This window comes from Heliangelus exortis, chromosome 17, assembly GCF_036169615.1.
Source record: "Heliangelus exortis chromosome 17, bHelExo1.hap1, whole genome shotgun sequence".
In the NCBI taxonomy this organism is placed as follows: Eukaryota; Metazoa; Chordata; class Aves; order Apodiformes; family Trochilidae; genus Heliangelus; species Heliangelus exortis.
The window spans coordinates 15,187,784-15,207,974 of NC_092438.1; the positions used below are offsets into that span (position 1 = coordinate 15,187,784).

At 44.6% G+C, this 20,191-nt stretch overlaps 1 protein-coding gene across 12 annotated transcripts in view; it reads right to left on the minus strand.

Moving 5' to 3' along the window:
* The window catches only part of CREBBP (CREB binding protein), an 85,640-nt gene extending 66,778 nt beyond the window's left edge, over positions 1-18,862 (minus strand). For 8 of the 12 annotated variants that reach the window (XM_071761223.1, XM_071761229.1, XM_071761224.1 and 5 more), the window contains exons 1-2: positions 18,642-18,862; positions 4,433-5,145 (exon numbers count right to left, since the gene is read on the minus strand). In XM_071761223.1, the coding sequence (XP_071617324.1) occupies positions 4,433-5,145; positions 18,642-18,726 (798 nt within the window). In that variant the 5' untranslated portion in view covers positions 18,727-18,862. Of the gene's footprint in view, positions 1-4,432; positions 5,146-17,064; positions 17,084-18,641 lie in introns of those variants that run through there. The other 4 variants (XM_071761231.1, XM_071761230.1, XM_071761226.1 and 1 more) reach the window with 2 other exon arrangements.
* Between the last annotated feature and the right edge of the window lie 1,329 nt (positions 18,863-20,191).

Sequence of the window (20,191 nt, forward strand, 5' to 3'; positions counted from 1 at the left end):
TCTCTTTATAGATTCAGACTAAGACCTGACCAAACAATTACATCATTTTATTGGGCGTACAGAGCCCAATAACATGTTTGATTAAACTCTACCTGTCAGAAAGCAAGCTCATTTGAGGCAGGCCCATAGAGCCTGCAGGCCCATAGTTAATCCCATCAAGAAAAACACTTTGAAGAGAACCCCCAGCAAGCTCCAGTTTCACTGCAGGTTAAAAGCAATGGTTTCCACACACAACAGCTCTGGATTTTTTTTCCTAGGTTGCTGCTGGGTACTTGAGTGATCCAGCTCTGGAGTTACTGAGGAAAAGATGATTCTCTTTACAGGATTGTACAGGGAGGGCATTTCAACTTGGAAACACATGAAAAAGAAAATACTCAAGAGTCCTGCTCGTCTCAGTGGAGCTTCACTGCTTCTTAGGAGTGAAAGTCCCATGGAGGTGAATCACTGCTCAGAACAGAGTGCAAAAAGGAATCTCAGGACGTACAAAACAAATGGGAACTTCCCAAAACTTTCTTCTGATTTTTCACAAGCTTTGATAGCAGTTTCAGGACAAAGAGAACACACCTCAGCAAGAGCCTACAGAACATCTTAATCTACAGAAACACAGCTTCAAGCTGCCAGTCACAAGGAGCTTCATCTCCTCATTTGAAAAAGATGAACTCTCAGAGCACCAGGAGAGTACGAGGCACAGAGGATGCTTGCAATGAAGTGCTCATTGCCATGGAAGCAACAGACCATCTGCTTGGCTTTGCTCCTGCTTAAAGTGCTTGACAACCAAGAATCTTAAAAAACTCTAATTTAAAAAGACTTCCTAGATGCACATGTTTTGTGGACTCAACAGGCTTCACAAAAATAAAAACCCAACACAGTACAACACAAAGGTCTGCTACTGGAAACCACTGGGATAAAATACCTGCTCCTCTACCTCTGCCAATTGATATTTGTTCAAAGAAGAATCCTTCTGCTTTTTAAAGCAGATTTCTTAAGGAAATTCAACCCAGTCGAATGAAAACTATCCTTGCAGTGTCACCCAAGAGAACAGGGCCATAATGCCATAGTTACAAACCCAGTTGTTACAGAGAGGAGCCTGGGTGTGAGTGAAGCAGATATACACACAGTAGCATAGAAGAAGAGAGGTTTCCTCAAAGTTTCCAGATGCTTTCACATAAGTCAAAAATCCCAAGGCAGGAGGACTAACTAAATCTGAGTATTCAAATTGCACAGCCATGGCCAATGAAGAATTTGTATCCTTGCTATACAGTAAGCTGTTGCATCTTTAAGTTCACAAGGCCTTCTCAGGGACTACACTACTCCCTGTTTGCAAGAAACATTCTAGGCTATCAAGAACATGCTACACACTCCCAAGAAAACACAGCTATGGCTTTAATGACTATTGTTTAACTTGTATTGACAGGTTGCTTCTTCTGGAGGATCATATGAAATCTATTAAATCCTTTCCTCACGTCTCTATAGACCAAGGAAGTGTTTTGATTTAATCTCTCCCTACTGATGGAAAACCATTTCTCTTTATTTCAGCTCCTTATGGCACTCTGACCAGGACAATCAGGTATTTCTCACTCCCTTTTCAATTGGCTGGGGGCAAGGGTTATCTGCCACCTTCAACTTCTGCAAGCAGAAACATCACAAGCTTGGGCTTGGTGCACTTGTCATTCTTTCAAGAGCTGCCTTAAAATGGCAAGGCCAGCTCTGAGTTAACAATACTGGCTTATAGCACTCCAGACAAAATGAATCCCAGTTACTTCTGAGCAAGTGAGGGGATCAGATTCTAGACCATTTTTTTCTCTCCTTTTACTCTTACTAGAAAGAATGCTTGTGAAAACATACCACAAGAAATAAAAACAGAAAAAAACCAAAGGACTTTTCAGTCATTTACTAAAAAAGGAACCATCAAGGAAACAAAGTCTTGCCCAACAAAACTGGTCCCAACTCATAAAGTGTCACAAGTGCCACATGCTGAATTGAGGAAAAGGGGCTTTTGGGCCATACCTGAATGAGGTTAATCAGCAATGTTCATCACTTGAACGTAATGAGAGAATCTTGGTTTTAAAAGTCCTTTTAGATTTTCTTCTCCATGTGTGTTCCACACCTCTTTCTTTCCCTTAGGATGTATTACCACAGTCACCACCCAGAGAATTTGCTTCCAGCCTTGATACAGCTCTTCAAGCATGATGGTAGCTACATTTTAAGCTGTTTAGTTATGTTAGGCACATTCACTAGTATGTAAATCAGCTGCCTCCCCACTTCTATTGCTGCTCTCCAGATCTTTCAGCTGTATACATTAACTGGTAAACATCAGGGAACAGGAGGTGAAAAAAAAAACTAACCCACATTCTCCTTCAGCAGAAACTGCAGTTTCAGAAGAACAAACTGACAAATCTTTCTTTACTTTTCTTAAAAGTTCTCCCCATAACTGAAGCATCAACAAGAGAAAAACCTAACACGACCATGCTTCATCATCCTACTGTGACAATAAGCTGGGGGATGGGAAGAGACTGGAACAGGGTGCCAACCCTCAAATGCCTTTTCAAGAAACCTGCAAAAATGGAGAATGCTTCTCCTTGTCATAAGAAAATCCAGCTTGGTCTCTTACTATGAGAAAACTTAGATGTAAATAAAAACTTCTTAAAAAAATAATCACAATGCTTTTAAGCTTCATCTTGGTCAACACGACACGGAATCCTGGAAAACAACCAATTTTCTGTTTTGTCATGTTGGCCAGATTTTAAAAATTGCTTTTCAGTGCTACCACCTCCACTGAAGCAGTATTTTCTCATCTATGGTCTGTCACTAAATACTCCTTTTCATTTTCCCCAAAGAACTTTGTGTCTAAGGACTTCTGGAAGCACTGCTTCTGCTCTGGTCTGGAAAAGCATCACTGGTGCTGAGCACAGCACTGCATATGTGGGCTACCAACTGATTCGTGTAACAGGGGCACTTCCACCATGATTTTGCAACATACTTCTTGCCCAAACTAACTTTTATTTTACTTATGACCATATGCTAAGTGAGAAAGTCCAGGCTGCCTTCCCAAGCTGGTGAATCCCATTGGCAGCTGGCATCAGGCTAAGACTGAAGTCCTTGGAAAATGGGATTTGCCTGAGTGCTGGTCTATTCCTCACCAGGGGTGGGTTTGTTTAACAAAAACTAAGACATCAGAGTATTTCCCACTCCAGGTTCAGACACAGTCAGATGAAGACCTTAGGCAAGCCCCTCTGCTTTGGGTAATTCTACTTGAGTTAGTCCACATTAAAAAATAATTCAGTAGTTTCATCATGTAACTGTGTAGTGGCTGGAAAAAATCTACTCCTAAGAAAACTGTTAAGTTTATAGAAATAATCCAGGTTACTAGGATTTGCCACTCTTCCCACAAATTTTAAAATTTTAAGGAAATATTAAATTTTCCTTTAATGAAAGGAAAGCTGAATTTATTTTGTGTGGAGAGGATTGGTCAGCACAGCAAATTTATCCAATTTGGAGCCTGGAGACAGCTACAGCCACTTTCACACACTTTGACCTTCACTCACATCACAAGCATCTCTTCCTTAAGCAGAGACTCTCTTCAGTGCCAAGAGAAACCTTTTTAATTTTTATTTCCAAAAATCAAAATTAACTACACAATACTCCACAACAAGGTCAGCATTTCTTCAAAGAACACGATTTCTTCTATGTAGAAGATTTTTTTTCCATGATTCCTCAGTTTGAGTTCCTCAAATTTCAATGATTTAACACTTACATGATATTAAACTACAACAAGAATGACCAAAAAGCAGTGACTGTATCAAGCAGGATCAGAGCAGTGCTCCATGTCTGCAGACACTTCCAGGTGAGGATGTTCACTTCCCTGATCTGCAATGGCCACCAAGTGAGACCTCTTGCCTCTGCCCTCCCCTCTCAGAGTTTGCCTTGGCTTGGCAATCTATGTGATATTTGATGTTTTCAGCTCAGTCCCTCTGTATCTTCAACACATTCACTGCACAGCTTTTGCCAGTGAGCCTTGACAAGAGAACCAACTGCTGCACCTCTCCCTTCAATCTACAAATATTTCTCTAAGAATTTCCACATTGCTTTAGAAGATGCTGCTGTCTGGCAGCTACACAGAGATCCTGCATAGAAGCAATCATCTGCTTCCCTTTTGCAGGATTATGCTACTCTTTTCTCATTTACCCTGCTACCATACTACCCAGCTTTCAACTTCAAGGATGGATTTTCTTTCATTTCTAGCTATGTGAGAAATACTGTTTCAGTTATCTTTATTCATGCTATCACTGGTGACTGAAACAGATAAACTACAGACTCACAAAAGCACAGTCTTTAGTTCTGTTGCAGAAAATAATCTATTACATTTTCTAAACCCCTGTAGGGAGAAAAAACAAGTGGAATAAATAAAATACACAAAATGAAATGTACATACTTTAGTCATTGCTCCTGTCTGTGCTGTGTTCAGCCCGGTGTGTCCAGCCATCTGTGGAGATACTTGGGTTAAAGTCTCTGCCAGCACACTGCCTGCATTCCCCTGCATGGCAGGGGCAGAATATTGCATTCCTGCTCCCCTTCCTCTTCCAGCTGCCCCAAGAGATCCATTCATTACCTGCCCTTGTCCTTGCTGAGGCTGATTCATTAAACTGTGACCAGAATTACTGTTGAGAAGGCTCTGGTGTGTCTGACTGAAATTAGTATTCATACATATCCCAGGTCCAGTCTGTGATGTTGCAGGGCTGCTCGTCACCATCCCCACTTGTTTTTGTGCTTGAGAGTTCAGAGTTTGTGATGCAGGTGTGGTAGGTCCAGAGGTGCTGGCTGCTTGCTTTGCCAGGCCAGAAGCAGAAGAGTCTCCCTGGTTTAAAGGGCTCTTACCCATAGCACCCAGATTACCAATATTAGCACTGTTTGGCTGCCCTTGCACTTGACCACCAACTCCTTGCTGGACAGGGCTGCTCGAGTTCACATTTCCAATCCCAGGGTTTAAGGAAGAGCCACTGCCTCCCCTCAGGAGTTCAGAAAGCTGTTTGTGTTTGGAAGCTGCATCTGGAACAAGGTTCCCACTGCTGTTTAAAAGGCCCAACTCGCCATTGGGGATCAGCTCATCAGGAAGATCATTTTCCAAGTCAAACAAAGATCCAAAATCTGCAAGTTAAAACAGAAACACGGGTGAGAAAAACGTGGCAAGCAACTAAACCACTCATCTACACCACTTTGTGGTGACATGCACTGAGGTACATCTTCACCAGAGACTCAATACTGCCAGGAAGCAAGCAGGGGTCTCCATGGCATGAACTCCAGAGCCTTTCAGAGTCCCTGGTCACTGGTGCACACAGTGCACACACACCCATACAGGGCACAGCACTGGCCAGTGAGGAGTTTTTTGCTAAACCTTTGACAAACAGTGTACCAAGCTTAAGAAACCAGGGTTAGAGCATTGTATTAGCACCACCCAACTCCTAAATTTCTTTTGGTTTTGGGTAAAAGAAGGCAGCAGAAATAAAGAGGGTTTTTTTTTCCCTGTTGATTTATTTCCTCTCCTAAAATTGCAATTACAGCACCTTCTCTGACCTCCCATGTAATCACAGGCCCCAGCATTTCCACCCAGCAATCCTACCTCAACCTTGTAATTTATGTTTGCACATGGCCAAAGAACATCTTCCAGCAAGGCTTGAAAGCTTGACTGAAAGAGAACATCTACTTCTTGGGTAGTTTGATCCCAGTCTCATATAAAAGCTTTCAATATCACTTTCTAGTCACTGATCTGCATTGTGATCTGCTAGTTCAGAGGATCCCAAAGGGCACTCAGCATTTTCTCCTTGTAATGCCTCTTGAATCCAGTCCCTTCTCCATCCCTGAACATTTCAAACAATTCAGACTGCTAAGTGCTCTGCCCTCATTTCTCATGCCCAATATTGACAGACATAATCCACGCTCTCTCCAGATGAGCAAAATAAATCAATCAAATCTTCATTAAGCCACTTGAAGGAACCGCTCTGCCTGGATGTAACATTCAGATTGATAAAAAGTGGCAGTAGTTTGTTTTGTTTATAAAAGGTTCACTAAAATGTTTCATCGAACATCACAAATGTTTTCTGTGTAACAACCTGATTTTGGTAGGCAAGTAAAAACAAAGTTACTTGACTATATGTAGGTTCCACGTGAAAATAGAAGTTATTTGAAATTATTTGAAGACATAAGGACAACTGCAGATAGAAATATTAATATAGAAGCAGACTACCCTCACTTCATCAGTCACTGCTCAAACACACAGCACATCAGAAAAGTTTTCCACTCCAAGGAGATGATCTAAAACAACCACTTTTTACTGTAACATAACAAATGTGTGAAAACTTTGGTTTGCCCCTCCAAAGCCATCCCTGTCAAAACCCTAGTCCCTCACAGTAAGCAACATACAAATCAGATTTGGGTTTGGTTTTTTTTTTTGCAAAGTAGAGAAAACAAAAGTTCCAAAAGTTTCCAAAGAAAGGCATCCTCAAAGTTTCATTATTTTCAAGTTTCTCTCCTCAACCACAAAAAGTTGGTGCAAGACACAGATTGCAACAGTGGCAAAGAGCAAGCGACAGCCCAGACCACACCAACTGCATTAAAAAGAAACAAAACCATCCAAACGACAGGTAACCAGTGCCACAAAGCTGGGATGTGTTAGCAACACATCTCACCATATTTAAATAAAATTCATTTCATCAGCATTTGTATTTTCAATTTGACCTAGCTGAAGAAAAAATAATAAATACATTAAATGAGTTGCAATGACCACTGAATTACAAAAACAGTCACAGTAAACATACACAGAGATGATAAATTCTGCCCTTTTTGAGGCACTCACAGCAGTATGGCCTTCAGGTGCCTACATTTTGCCATCATTACTACGGAATCAGTAAGTTCTAAAGAATTCTTCCAGACTTAAACGTTGGCTGTGACAAATAAACTCCAGCTCAGGAACAGAACTCCTGTTCCCTTTCTAGCAGAGAAGTGACAAACTAACATTTCCATTAGCTAGGGTACTTCTATTTTCTTATTTGCTGTTTTTTCCCTTCAGTTGTTCAGTTCACCTTCTCTCAGCTTGTCTTTTACAGGAATTCTGCTGTACCTTCATTCCTTTTGGTGATGGCTTCACCTCTCCTCCTCTTTTGCACATACTGTGACACTCACCGTGCTGCAATGTGTCTCTCCTCTTACATATTTTGGTTCTACTTTCCTTAGCCCAAGCTGTCACTGCTTTTAACTTTCCTTAACCCCCTCTCAGATGACAATCCCATTGCCTGTTTTCAGCCCAATCCCTGGATAGCCAGAAATGAGTCCCTGATGCCGGGGTCCTGGAGCCCACCCAGAGCCACCAGTCTGTGTGTCACCAGGGGAGGTGACACAGGGTCCCTGGCTGGAGCTTGGCCCTTTGTTAAGCTGCTCTCATCCCCCTGGCTCGCTGGGAAGTTCAAGGTTTACAGCACTTGTTCACAGACAACCTTTGCAAATCCCATGGATGGTGTTTTGCCAAGCTTCTGCACTCAAACTGTTAATATTTCATGAATAAAAACTACACGTGTGTGTGTGCACACGTGGGGCCTGGGGGAGAGGACAAGTGTCCAAACGTGGAGGAGGAGGATGTTGCTGTGGCTTACAAAAAGAGCAGCAGTTTTTTCCAGCTGTATTTCAAAATGGGATGCTGGAGTGTAAGTGCTGAATTTTTTTGTTTGGCTGGCTGGCTGGACTCTTAACAATCCTGCCAGAGCCAAGGACTGAAAATGTTTTTGCAGTTTACGAAAAGAGTGAGGGAAAACACTTGGGAATACTGACTCTTAAAACCTAAAATAATCTACCACTCTTAACCTCCTGTAAGAAGCCTATACATTAAGGTTAGACATGGCAAGTTTACAGCTCAGCCAGAAAATAAAAAGCAAGTAAACAGCTTAACACAGTGGCTGTGTAAAAATTCACTGAGTATTCAAATGTTCAGGCAATGATTAATCTTCCTGGTTTTACGTTTTAATCATACTCATCCACATTAGAAACATCAACACAAGGCACACTTTACAACAGTTATAAAATAAAACAGAAACCAAAAGCCTACTAGAGCTTGTCTGCAACACACTCATAAAGATAAGAGATTGTCTCAGTAGTTATAAAAATAATAAACATATTTATAAACACATAAAAATATCCCAGTGTAAGAATGTAGCCCATTTCTACTGGTAGCAAAATGAAAAGTAACCACAGCTCCCTCATCCTCACAAGAACACAACTGATCCCATTCTCAATGCTTCTACTATTTCTCAAAGTCAACAGCAGCTACCAAGAGACTAAAAAATCAAGAGATGCCTTTTCCTTCACCTACAGTTACCTGAAGCAATGCTTGAAAAAACACCCATACACAGGAGTCCCACTCCCACCACCCAGCTGTGTACCTGCCCTGCCTCCCAAACCTGCTGCCTATCTAGCATGCAACACAACAGAACAAGTGGTCTTCAGCTGAAAAGAGGATAAATGCCCTTAACTCCTAAGGCTGGTACAGCTCATTCCACTGCTCAAGAAGCAGCAGAGTTGACTAACACTGCACTTCTGATCCCAAACCTCACACCTTTCACTACCTCCATTACACAAAACCAAACTGCCTCTTAACAGGAGCAAGACAAAAACCAGAGATAACGTCTTTGGAAGGAATGGAAAAGCACCAGGCAACTACAACACCCCCACCCTTTCCAAAGGGCTTCTTTTCCAATTTGAGAATTTTGTGTTCTTTGAGCAGCTATTTTCACACACAGAAGATAACCACACTTGAGACATACTCCTCCTAATTCCAGTTTTGTGAGCTTAAATGCCACACTTTTCTGCTGTCCTGGACAACACTTTCAGCAAACAGAATGAAGCAGATGTTCCTTCCAAGCTTTCTCAGAAAGCAAAAACTGTGTTGCATTCTCATGGCAGAGCATCTTCATCTGTAAGACTGTTTGAAACTGTTATCTGGAAACTCTTTCTTAACATACATATTCAATCAATTAACTTGATTAAATGTCTCCATTTCTTTTTCTCTCTAGCTCAGCCTGGAGAGGCAACAGACATTCCAGGGTAGTTCTTGACGTCACTTATTATCTCCAGCGTATCACAAAGCAAGCAGGAGGAAAATATCAAATTCAGTTTCATTTTTTTATGGCATTACCTTCACTTGAAATGTGATCGGGAGCTTTCCCATCCCAAATTTTGACTGCCCATCATCACAGCAGACACTGAAGTCACCCTGCAGTCCCAGCACACAAGCAGTTACTTTCACCGTGCCTTTCTTTCATGCCAACATGGCTGTTACATTTCAGTGAGCCCAATTTTGTTTTGTAAGGCTTCTTTCAATCATGCCAGACCCCAGCAGACAAAGCCTCAACAGTTCAGAGCTCCAGCCATTCCCTAAAATTCCATGTCAGGTAACTCAACTCAATAGCCACACTGTTTGGTGCAGTCAGCAATTACCACATCCATTCTAACCTCCTTTCAAGGTTTGAAGGTTCTGAAATTTATTGTTTCATAAAAGACAATCAAAGCATTTCGTGTTTTACAGCAATTAAACAACACATTCATAGAAAAAACCCCAACATTTCCAGCACGGAAACTTTACATTAGTGTCTCAAGCTAATGAGCCACCCAGAGAGATTGCAAACTGATGAGGATCTGAACTTGACTTTCAGAAGAGCAGCAGCACTGCTTCCCCAGAACCTGAGGTTTAACAGCCAGGTCTGAAAGACAGAGATGAGGGACCTGGCTGGGAGAAGGAGACCCTAATGTCTGGGTGGACTGGGATGAAGGGAAATCAGAAATCCAATAGCAAGCCAACAAGTTACTGCTTGCATAGTAAGACAACTGGATATTTAACTAAATTTCTTTCTGCCTCTTTTGAGCTACTTGCATTTGGGATGAGAAAGGAGCACAGTCTGGTTTGCTCATTCCCAAAGTCAGTGGACTTGTCAAAATTCAAATGTATCAATACTCAGAAACAAGTCTCACCTTTAGGCAGTCAAGGTATTTGCCTCCAGGAATGTCATCAGAATAACAAATCCCTGTCCTCTCTTGCCTACAGGATCAGTCATTCAGAATGGAAGGGACACCAGCAAGTCTGGAGCCCAGCCCCTCAGCCTCACTCCAAAGGGCAAGTGATCCTGACCTCCTTGGTAGCCCTTCACTAAACTCACTCCAGCTCTTCAGTGATCTTCCCAGTGATGGGGGGGAGCCTGACATGTTTGTAATTACTTGTATTGGCCTTTCAGCCTCTCCTGAACATGGGAGTAACACTTGCCTTCTCTTGCTTTCCTGTGGCAAGGGTTTTGGGGATAGGGGCACTTTGAAGGAGGCATTCACTCCATCATCCTTCCTTTACAACTTGTCTTCTGGCAAAGCATGAGCCTGCATAAGATTAATATCATTTCAGCAGGGTACAGACAAGCAACTAAGCACCGACACAGTTCCTAAAATCAATGAAACCAGATCCGTTTTGTGCATGCCAATAAACAAAAGGGACACCATTGACTTAGAATCCAGTTAATCTTAAGTTAAAGTAACTTCACACTCCTAAAATCTCCCACAATCCGTTTCTGTAAGACTTCAGCAACTCAGTGACTTTGCAAAACTCAAGCTCATTACACAAAACAAACAAATCAAGAAGCTAATGAAAAAGAATCAGTTCCCTTCTAACCACTACTGCAATACTACAAGAGTTATTGATTCAGTTTTAAAAACGCTCCTGAAACCAGCATGAACACCAGACATACAAGTCAGGATGAGGAAAATGCACGGATCTATATCCCCTATAGCTCAACTGATGTGTGTGATAACTACTGCCTGGTAGAGGAAAGACCAATTGTTCTGCCCCCTGCTTCCTTCTCACCTCCCTGAAAAAAGAATGGTATAAACTCATTTTCTTCCCTGATCACCCCAAGTTCCTAGTCTCTCTTTCCACTTGCACATTGTGCATCACAATGTCATAAGCTCAAATTTCTCCATACAGTACTGAACCACACTGTCCCTGCCACCTCTGTTTTGCTGTGCTCATGATGAAAATACAGTCTATGCTGAAGGTCCAGAAAACCTTAGATACTAGTTTTTTTCAGGAATAATCCCTGTTTACAGACACATTTCTAACACCCTTCCATTAAAAAATAAATAGACCCCAGATTACTTGAACATTCCACTATTAATAACAAAGCAGTCCATTAGGGCACAGGAAATGCACCTGGTACCAAAGTTAATACACAGAAACAAATATGAAACACACTCAGATACAAAGCTGATCTCTTATCAGATGCCAGAATGGAATAAAACCAAAACCACCCAAAAAACACATGGCTGAAACAGCCCAACACAAGCATTCACTCTGGCCTGTTCTTGGAAGCATGAGATGGCAAACAACGGATTGACTTTGCTTTCCTCTGGTCCTACAGAGCTTCTCCAGAATGATTGTTCCTGTGTTTCCCAATGTGTGTTCACTATTTTGACATGACTGTTGTGTCTGTTCTTGTAACTTTACATCCTACCCAGCAGCATCAACATGGACATGACTATTGTTACACTGCATGTGGCAATCAGGCTACACACACTCACTGACCAAATTCCAGAAGTTTCCTTCCCAAACGAGAAGAAATTTGGGCAGAAGGAAAAGGAGGCAAGCAATCTGCCTACAGACTGAGAGACCACTGGTAACCTCTGCTTCTCATTCACAAGATCATCCTGATAAAAATTAAGTGTTTTAAGGCTTCACAAGCACATTGACAGACATGAGATTCCTTCTCTTCTCATTACACCCTCACACATCTTCTCTGTTGCCCTGTTTTAACAGCTGACTTAACATTTAAGTTCAGGATGACCCTTTAAAGAGGAATCATCTGAGAATTCAGTAACTAATACTAGGCACTTGCTTATGGTAGCATGAAGTGCACAGTCTGTACCAAAACAGTACTGTCCCCTGTTAGCTCACACAACTGACAGACCCACTAATTCAACATTAAGGTTGATGCCACACTCACTGCACATCAAAAAAAGAATCAGCAGGTAACACAGGAAGACATAAAACAAACTTCTAACTGTGACTTTTTCTGGCTAGAGACTTTCTATTAAATACACAGGTCAACACAAGGTGTTTCTGATGGCTCAGCCCTTCATCCTCCCCAGGGTGACTGGCAGCATGGGTGGTGGTAACTCCACACTCATATTGCCTTCTAGCTGAGGCTGCCTCCAATGCTCCTCCAGACACCAGCTCTTCCCTGCCAGTCCCCACTTTTACACACCTGCTGGGACAGAAGCACAGAATGGGCCATTCTGTGAAGATTAGAATAGCAATTATTAATATGAACTTGGATTAATATTACAAAACAAACAAAAAAAAAAGTGTTACACAAGATTACCAGGAAATAGACACAGGTTTGTGTCTCCTTTATGCTGTGTAATAGATGCAAAAAGTGTGCTTCCATTTTTTTTTTTTTTAATGCCACTTTTTCCTCCCTATTTCTGATACCAAATTATAAATGAAGGGTCATTTTGCTTGGCAGCTCAAATTCAGCTGTGCAAGAACACACAACATAAAATAAACCAGAGGCACATAAGGAAGCAACAGTAGACATGCTTAAAACTAATGACTTTGGTATGTTTCACTCTAAAAAGCCTTCTAACCATAACTGACTGAACAGAGGAAAACCAATGCCCCTGCAAATCTCTTTTACTTTAAAGCATTCATCTCAGTGATATGAGGCTGTTCTGAATCATTCTCATTAATACTTTCCTTAAAGGAGTTTATGACCCTTAGGAAAATCTTCACAGCTACTACAAAACAGATTTACATTCAGTACTTACTGAATTCAAGTCTCTTGGTAATTTCCATATTTCTTTGCTCCATTAGATGAAACTACACAGATGATGACATGGAAGCTATGTCATCAACTACACCCACTAAACCAGCTATCAAGTAGCAGCAAAGTTGGACAAAGCAAGAGAGCAGCTCATGCTCTTCAGGTGCAACATACACAGAGACAGGGGCTGAAATATAATATTCCATTTTCATTCTCACTGTGCAGCAGAAAACAGCTGGCCCTGATGTCTGTCTCTGAGATGTCCAAGTGCACCAATGAAATAATATCTACCTGTGAGACTGGGAAACACATCACCTAGAAAGAGCAACTCGTTTTGCCAGTGCTGTCCTCCTGAGGCAGTTCCCCCACCTTCACAGATGATGACCCTCAGAGAAGTAATTATTTTACAAACCTATGTATGTATAAATAAAAATATGGACACACACGAAGTTCTTGCAAATCAAAGATAAGGTGTTTATCCAACATTGCAAATAATAACCTTATTTCTTAATGGTGGTGAATAACAGGAAAGGGAAGATGAAGTAAGCTTTTGAAAAGTGTAAGTTAAGAGATTTAGACTCCAAGTTATGATTGCAAGTTACCAGTGATAAGAGAAGTATCAATTTTCTTTTGATTCTCACTATGGTTCTGGACAATACTTCATAGTATTTGTTGAGACACCTCTATTAGAGACAGTTTTTCAAATAAAAGATTTAGATTCTCTCTGTATCTTAGACATCTGAGAAGACAGATGGAAAACATAACATATGTTAAAAGGAAGAATTACAAAGCAAAAGCTCTTGAAAGTGTAAACCAAATTAGGATGGAAGTGTCAGATTTCTAAGCTATCCCACATGGTTTTTCATTGTATAAGAACAAACCCCAGAATTTTTCAAATCCTGTTTTTCAACTACCCCTCAAACCCAATTTCACATTAACCTGTAGCATTTTGATAACAGATTGAGACTTTTGTTCATGTTCTTCTCTATTAGCAGGTAAAAACAGAGAACACCACTAACAAAAAATAGACACCAAGGATAGGTGGATTTTTTTAATGTGATGTTGCAGATATAATAGCAAAACACAACATGTTGCTGTAGAAATAATTAATGGCACTGTACTGGAACTCCAAGGAACATTCATCCAGAACAGAAAGTGAATAATCTGCAACAGAAAACTGGGATTCATCTCACAAGCTATCAAGAGATCTCCAGGGTACAACAAAGACTGACCCCCCCTGAGCACAACCTTTATTCCTGCCTGCTTTTTCAAAAAAAAGGAAGCAGCACGATTGTAGGACTGTGGCTTGTCACATCATGTCACAGATGATCTGCTCAATTTTTCATTTCACACAGATGTTAATGTCTAACTCCTTGGAAAAATCTCCAAGAACCCCAAATAATGAGAAAGTATACAATAACCTACTACCAGCAATGCTTCAGGATTTGGTAAGAAATAGCTTCACAAACAAGCCAATCTCTGATCTTACAAATCTCATGTCCTAGATTACAGCCGCAGACAAAGTTATGCGGGTCAGTCACTTAAGGTGTAAAAAAATTTTATTAATTCAGCTTGTATCAAACTTAACACAGCTCAAAGTAAACACTTTTGCTCTGCTGCATCATCTCCCACCCACCAAACCCTTCATTACACATACATGGGAAGTCTTAACAAAAAATATAGCCATAAATACCACACTTTTTCCCATCCCAGCTAGTTATACTCTAAGTACCACAAAACAAAGGACATTCCCGTGAAGTAATTACAACCACACTCACTCCTTCACCTCCACCTTTCCAGAAGCAGCATTTCTTCCCCTACTTTTGTGCTTGTAAATCCAAGTCTGTTCACTTAATGGAATTATCTTTTTTCTTGTTTGGGAGAGAGGTGGAGAAAGCACATGCATGACAGCAATTCTGACTGCCACGATGCACAAGTGACGCTCAAGTTTTGCACACATCATATAAAATGAAAGCAGACTGATTAAACAGACTTCCATAAAACCTTTCCACTATGCAGGAACAAACCTTTCTAAAACATACACACTAATGCTTTCATGCACTGACAAAATCAGGGTTTAGATCACTGAGATGATAGTTCATTTGAAGTCTCAGCTAAGAATCTGAACAGAAGCTTAAAAAACCCTTGCTGCCTCTCTCCTTAAGCTACTTTGTTTTAAAGGTGGTCCATCTCTTTTAAAACTAAATCTGCTGGAATACACCTGTGTGGCTTTTGGCAGGAGAGAAAGAGCAAATCGGGCAGCAGATCGGCACAAACTCCCTTCTGCAAAGTTCTGTAGCTTGCTGGGAGCTAGCCAGAGGTCTCCTTATCTCAGCACGTACAAAGGCACGTGTGACAGGGCCAGCCTTTCCCAGCTGTAACACGGGCACTGCCGTGCTAACACAGTGGGCCACGAAGAGAATGGGAATTGCTGGAGATCTCAGCCTGCAGCTTTTTTTCCTGAAGTTGTGGTGAAAAAAACCCCACAAACCCGAGAAATCACACACACAAGAAAGCTCTAATTGACTTTTTGAAGCTACTTATCTCACCCTTCTTTCCAACTTCACCTACTTTAGGAATTCATTAACTCCTAACGCCGCAAAGGACATCACCACTTTGGCCCAAATTAGGACATGACGTTTCTGGAACTCGCACAGCTCCACACGAGCAGAAGGTTGCTAGGTACCTAACAAATACAGACAGAGGCATTACACCTCCACCACACCACTCACAGAGACACCTTGAAGGGGCACCTGACCTAACGCCAGCTTTGCTGCTGCTCCATTCCAGTTACAACTCAGTTTTTCACAATCTGTGAGCAGTGTCCAGAGCAGCTCAAGAACTCTGCCAGTTCACTGTAGATTCTGCCGAAGGACCAATGCCAGCAACACACAAAATAATCACAACACTCTGTGTTTAAATAATACGTTGCCATAACCAAAGTTACTGTAATTCTACTTCTCTTACAAGTCCCTTGTTTATTCGGCAGCACGCTAGATGAAAATGCCTCCCAACAGTTATAGGAGAGACAAATGCTTAGGTATGAAAAATACAGTGTACCTAATAAAGCAGTAATTAGACAAAAGCACTACTCCTACCTGGCTAGACAAAGAAAAATCTTTCCCATGGATATTTTACCATAGGAGTTAGTTTGCTCAACACTGCACAGCAACAGCAAGTCAAGTTAACAGCCACAAGTCTTAACCTTCCTTATTGCTATAAAGAACAGGACGACTAACATGACTCTTAACTATGGCCAGAATATACATTTCTGCTACCCTTTCATCTCTACTCCCTTCTCCAAAACCCCACATTTATTTAGACACTTAAAAAAAAAAAGAAAGTTTAACAGGAAAGGTCACATTTCCAGAGCGCGAGTAGAAGAATTTCAATAGAAAAAACTTTGCTCCGGTAAGCTGAGGAGCTATTTTTATCAGAAAGATAAAAGGCAGCTAAAATTTACCCTGACAAAGGGAGTTGCTTAACATCACCGCATCAAAGCACCAAGTGAAATACAAACAGGGATGAGCAGCTCTCTCTCTGCCGAGCGTCCCGGTGTCGGGCCCTTTGCCATCCCACGGCTCGGCTCAGCTGCGAGCAGGCAGGGACCCGGGGCCTGACCGCTCAGCCAGAGCGCTGCACAGCCCAGCCCCACACTGCCTGGGGAAGCACGTCCTACTCATGCAAGCTGCAGCACCGAACAGCACGGGTTTATGACTGGAGTTACAGCTCAGTTAACACACACACAACTTACTGCTCATTCAGGGCACAAGCCTCAAACCCACCCCCCCAAGCACCTCTGGCCACAAAGACAACTTTCCAGGTTGCAATAGAACTTTTTCATTTAAGGCTCAGTGCAGAGCAGCAGCCTGCTTTAGGTTCAGGAGCCCGTATCCGATAGCAATCGCTACTTAAAACTATTTGTACCACCTGCTGCAACACAGACATGGTCAGCAGTCTCTCAACGAGCAGTGTTAGCTGCTGACAACGAACCTAAAGCGTTGTTTTCTTTTCTGAAAAAGCACTTCCAAGTGCACGTTTCAAGCTGCGAGTTATTTCTGCCTGAAGAACGCCAGGATGAAAACAGAATGCTACAAATATAGCACAACTTGTTCAAAGGCAACCTGGGATTTGCCGTCCCTGGTGACTAAAGGCCCTCTCAGCTGTGCAAAACTTTATGCAGATGCTGGAGTTTACATATCTAGCACTGCACAGAGCTCACTGAGACACATTAAAACTTGCTGAACAGGATGTAATTATGACTTAAGCATTCCAGAACAGACCAAGTGAACTTCAAAAAAGGGAAAAAAAAAAAAAAAGAAAAAAGAAAAAAGGATGAGACACTGCTTCAAACACCTTTAGCAGTGAAGTCTAAAGTGTCTAGCTGAAGAACTGAAGAAAAGCTGTGCTCTCCCCGAGTTACTGCACTGCACTCCGTAGCAACTTGCAGACCGGCCTTCCGTATGACACTGAGCTGCTCCCATGGAAGGGATCCACACTTCAATCACAACGCCTCACCTAGCCATCCTCTTCCAATTCTTACTCTCAAACCCATTTATTTTGGGCATGCTTCATTCACGATTCCATAAAAGAACAACCAACCAACCAAGCAAAAGGACTGAAGGGTATGTACGCTCTTGCCAAACACAGATTAAGCAAACCGAGAAAACCCACAGAATTTTATCAGCTCAATTAGAGCAATAATTTTTTCAGCCTATAAAAACACAGCAGGCAGAGCATGATTAACTTATCACTGTCCCTTCAACAAGATTCATTAATCTCTGAAAACAGAAATGCAAGCCCAACACACTTCGTGTTCCTATAAAACCACGGTTTCAGTGATTAAAACAGTTGGAACACCGAAAAGACGTCAGTACAGGCACAGATGCTCTTGTGCACACACGTGTGTATTTACGGCAGGCACACGTGTGCCAGAAATTAAGAATTTTGAGGTGTTCTGTTACCTGTAAACCCATTACAATCGATTAAAAAGAAAAAAGCACACCGAAGACACTCCGCAACATACAGACCAGTCGCAGCGACTGCCAGCCTGCTGGCATTTCATCACGCAAGCAACCCCACAACTTGAAATTGTTATCTGCAAATTCCTCCTTTTCTAAGGAAAAAATGCTCAGAACGGGTCAAGCCGAGCTCTTAAAGCAGGGTCACAGGTGGCAGAATAAAAAAAAAAAAAAGCAAGATATTAATATGCTACTGAAGAGTTTTTATTCTGTAGCTCACGAAGGGGCACGGGGGAAGAGGCTGCCTGCATGGGGCTTTTACTTGGGGGCGATATATGGGTTTTAGGGAGTACCGATGTGAAGCCCGGCCATCCCCTCCAGCAGCAGGGCGCTGGGGGCTTCTGCGGGCCGGGTTTTCCTCCTTCCCTACCCGCACCCCGCTCACCTGGGCACCCCCCAGCATCCAAGCCGAGGCAGATCCCTCCATCCCTTCCCCATTAAACCGAAGCGTCGCTCGATGAGGGACGGAGAAAGAGAAATTCAACTCAAAAGCCCTCTTTACCCGTCTCTCCCAACCGCTATTTATAGCCGGGACGGTACTTGGCGTACGGATCCCGCCCGGTAACTTCGACTGGAGGAGGCCCAACCGCTTCGGGGAGGGATCCTTCCCCCCCTTTCCCGGCACCTCGCCAGGCCGGTTCCCACCCCCGCCGGGAACGGCGGCAGGGCGGGCCGTTCCCCCCCTACCCCCCCTCACCGCCCCTCCGCCGGAGGGAAGGTGGGGGGGGGAGGCCGCCGGTGAGGCCCGCCCGCCCCCGCACCGCCCCGCAGGCCTTACCTGTGCTATCGCTGGCGGAGAAACCCGGCGAGTTGAGCTTGGCTCGCTTGGGGTTGGGCGGCCCGTCGAGTAAGTTCTCCGCCATGGTAGCCGGCAGGGCCGTCCGAGGAGAAGGCGCCGAGCCGGTAATCGTTGGAGAGCGGAGAAGTCACTGTGGGAGCTGGGGGGGGGGGGTTGTTGAAGCTCTTCTCTCTCCCCGTTCCTCCGGAGGGGGAACCCACCGTCGAACAACAGCGCCGCTCAGTGCCTGACCGGCGGCGGCCCCCGCTCCCCCATACCCGGGCCGGGCCGCCGCCGCCGCAGCAGGCCGCAGGGGAGGAGGGTTCGGGGCGGGGTGGGGAAGAGCCCAGCGCCCCCTCCCTGCCGGCCTCGCTCCTCCCGGCCTCTTCCCCCCCGCCCGGCCGCCGCCGCCGCCGCGGAGGTGCCCGGATGGCGGCTCAGTCAGTCACTGGGGGAGCATAGCGGCCCCCCCCGCCACACACACCCCCCGCCACCTCGCCCCGTCCCCTCCCCTCCGCGCCGGGGGGTTCGCCCCGGCCCTGCCGCGGCCCCCGCCCGCCGCCCCCGCCCGCGGCCGAACCGTGGCCGAGGTAGGGGAGGGGGGGGGGGGAGGGAAGGAAGAGGAGAGAAGGAGGGGGGGGAAAAAAAATTCGAAAAAACACAAAAAACCGGAAAAACCCCGAAAACAGCCAAAAAACGCCCCAAAACAATGAGCGCGGCGCGGCGGCGGCCGCGGCTCCCGGTCCTGGCGGCGGCGCTCGGTTGGCTCCGGCCGGTTCTGCCCCGCTGCCTCGAGCCCTTCTGCCCGTCGGCGGCGCTCCGCGCGGCTGCCCGTGTCCCGGCGGGCGGCCCCGCTGCCCCGGCCCGGCCCGGCCCGGCCCCGCTCCGCTCGCGCCGCGCTCCGGCTCCGCGACAAGATGGCGGCTGTTGATTCCTCAATTAAAAAAAAAAGTTTTTTTTTCTCTTCTCTTTTCCAGAGACCATGGGGGCGGGGCCGGGGCGGGGCCTGCGCCTGCCGTCACCGCGCACCCGGCACGCCCCCCCCGCCCCCGCCGACGCCGGAAAGGCGCGAGCGGCGCCGGAAAGGGACGAGATCGTCCTCAGTTGCTCCGCCGAGACGTTTGGGGACGGCGGGGGTGTCCGGCCAGCCCCTCGGGGTGCCCCGGCGATCGTGCTCCTCAGGAGGGCTTCGGCGCCCCCCATGGTCGCAGCGTTCCGGCTCAGCGTCCCCCTCGGTTGTCCCCTGCCTCTCACCTCAGTCGCCCCTAATCGCTCGTGTCAGGGTTCCCCTCAGTCCCTTCACAGCCACCCCACCCTCTGCACCCCCCCCAGCCTCCGTTCAGGGTCACATCGCAGATGTGTCCTGAGTCTCCCCTCAGGTCCCTGGCAGTCACTCCCCACGTTATCCCCCTCTCAGTCTCCCCTCAGACCTCTCACAGCCGTTCTTCTCCCCTCTCAGTCCTAGCAGAGCTGTCTCCTGTCAGCACGCCCCTCATATTGTCCCCTCAGGCCCCCTCAGTCGCTCCCCACATTATCCTCCCCTCAGCCCC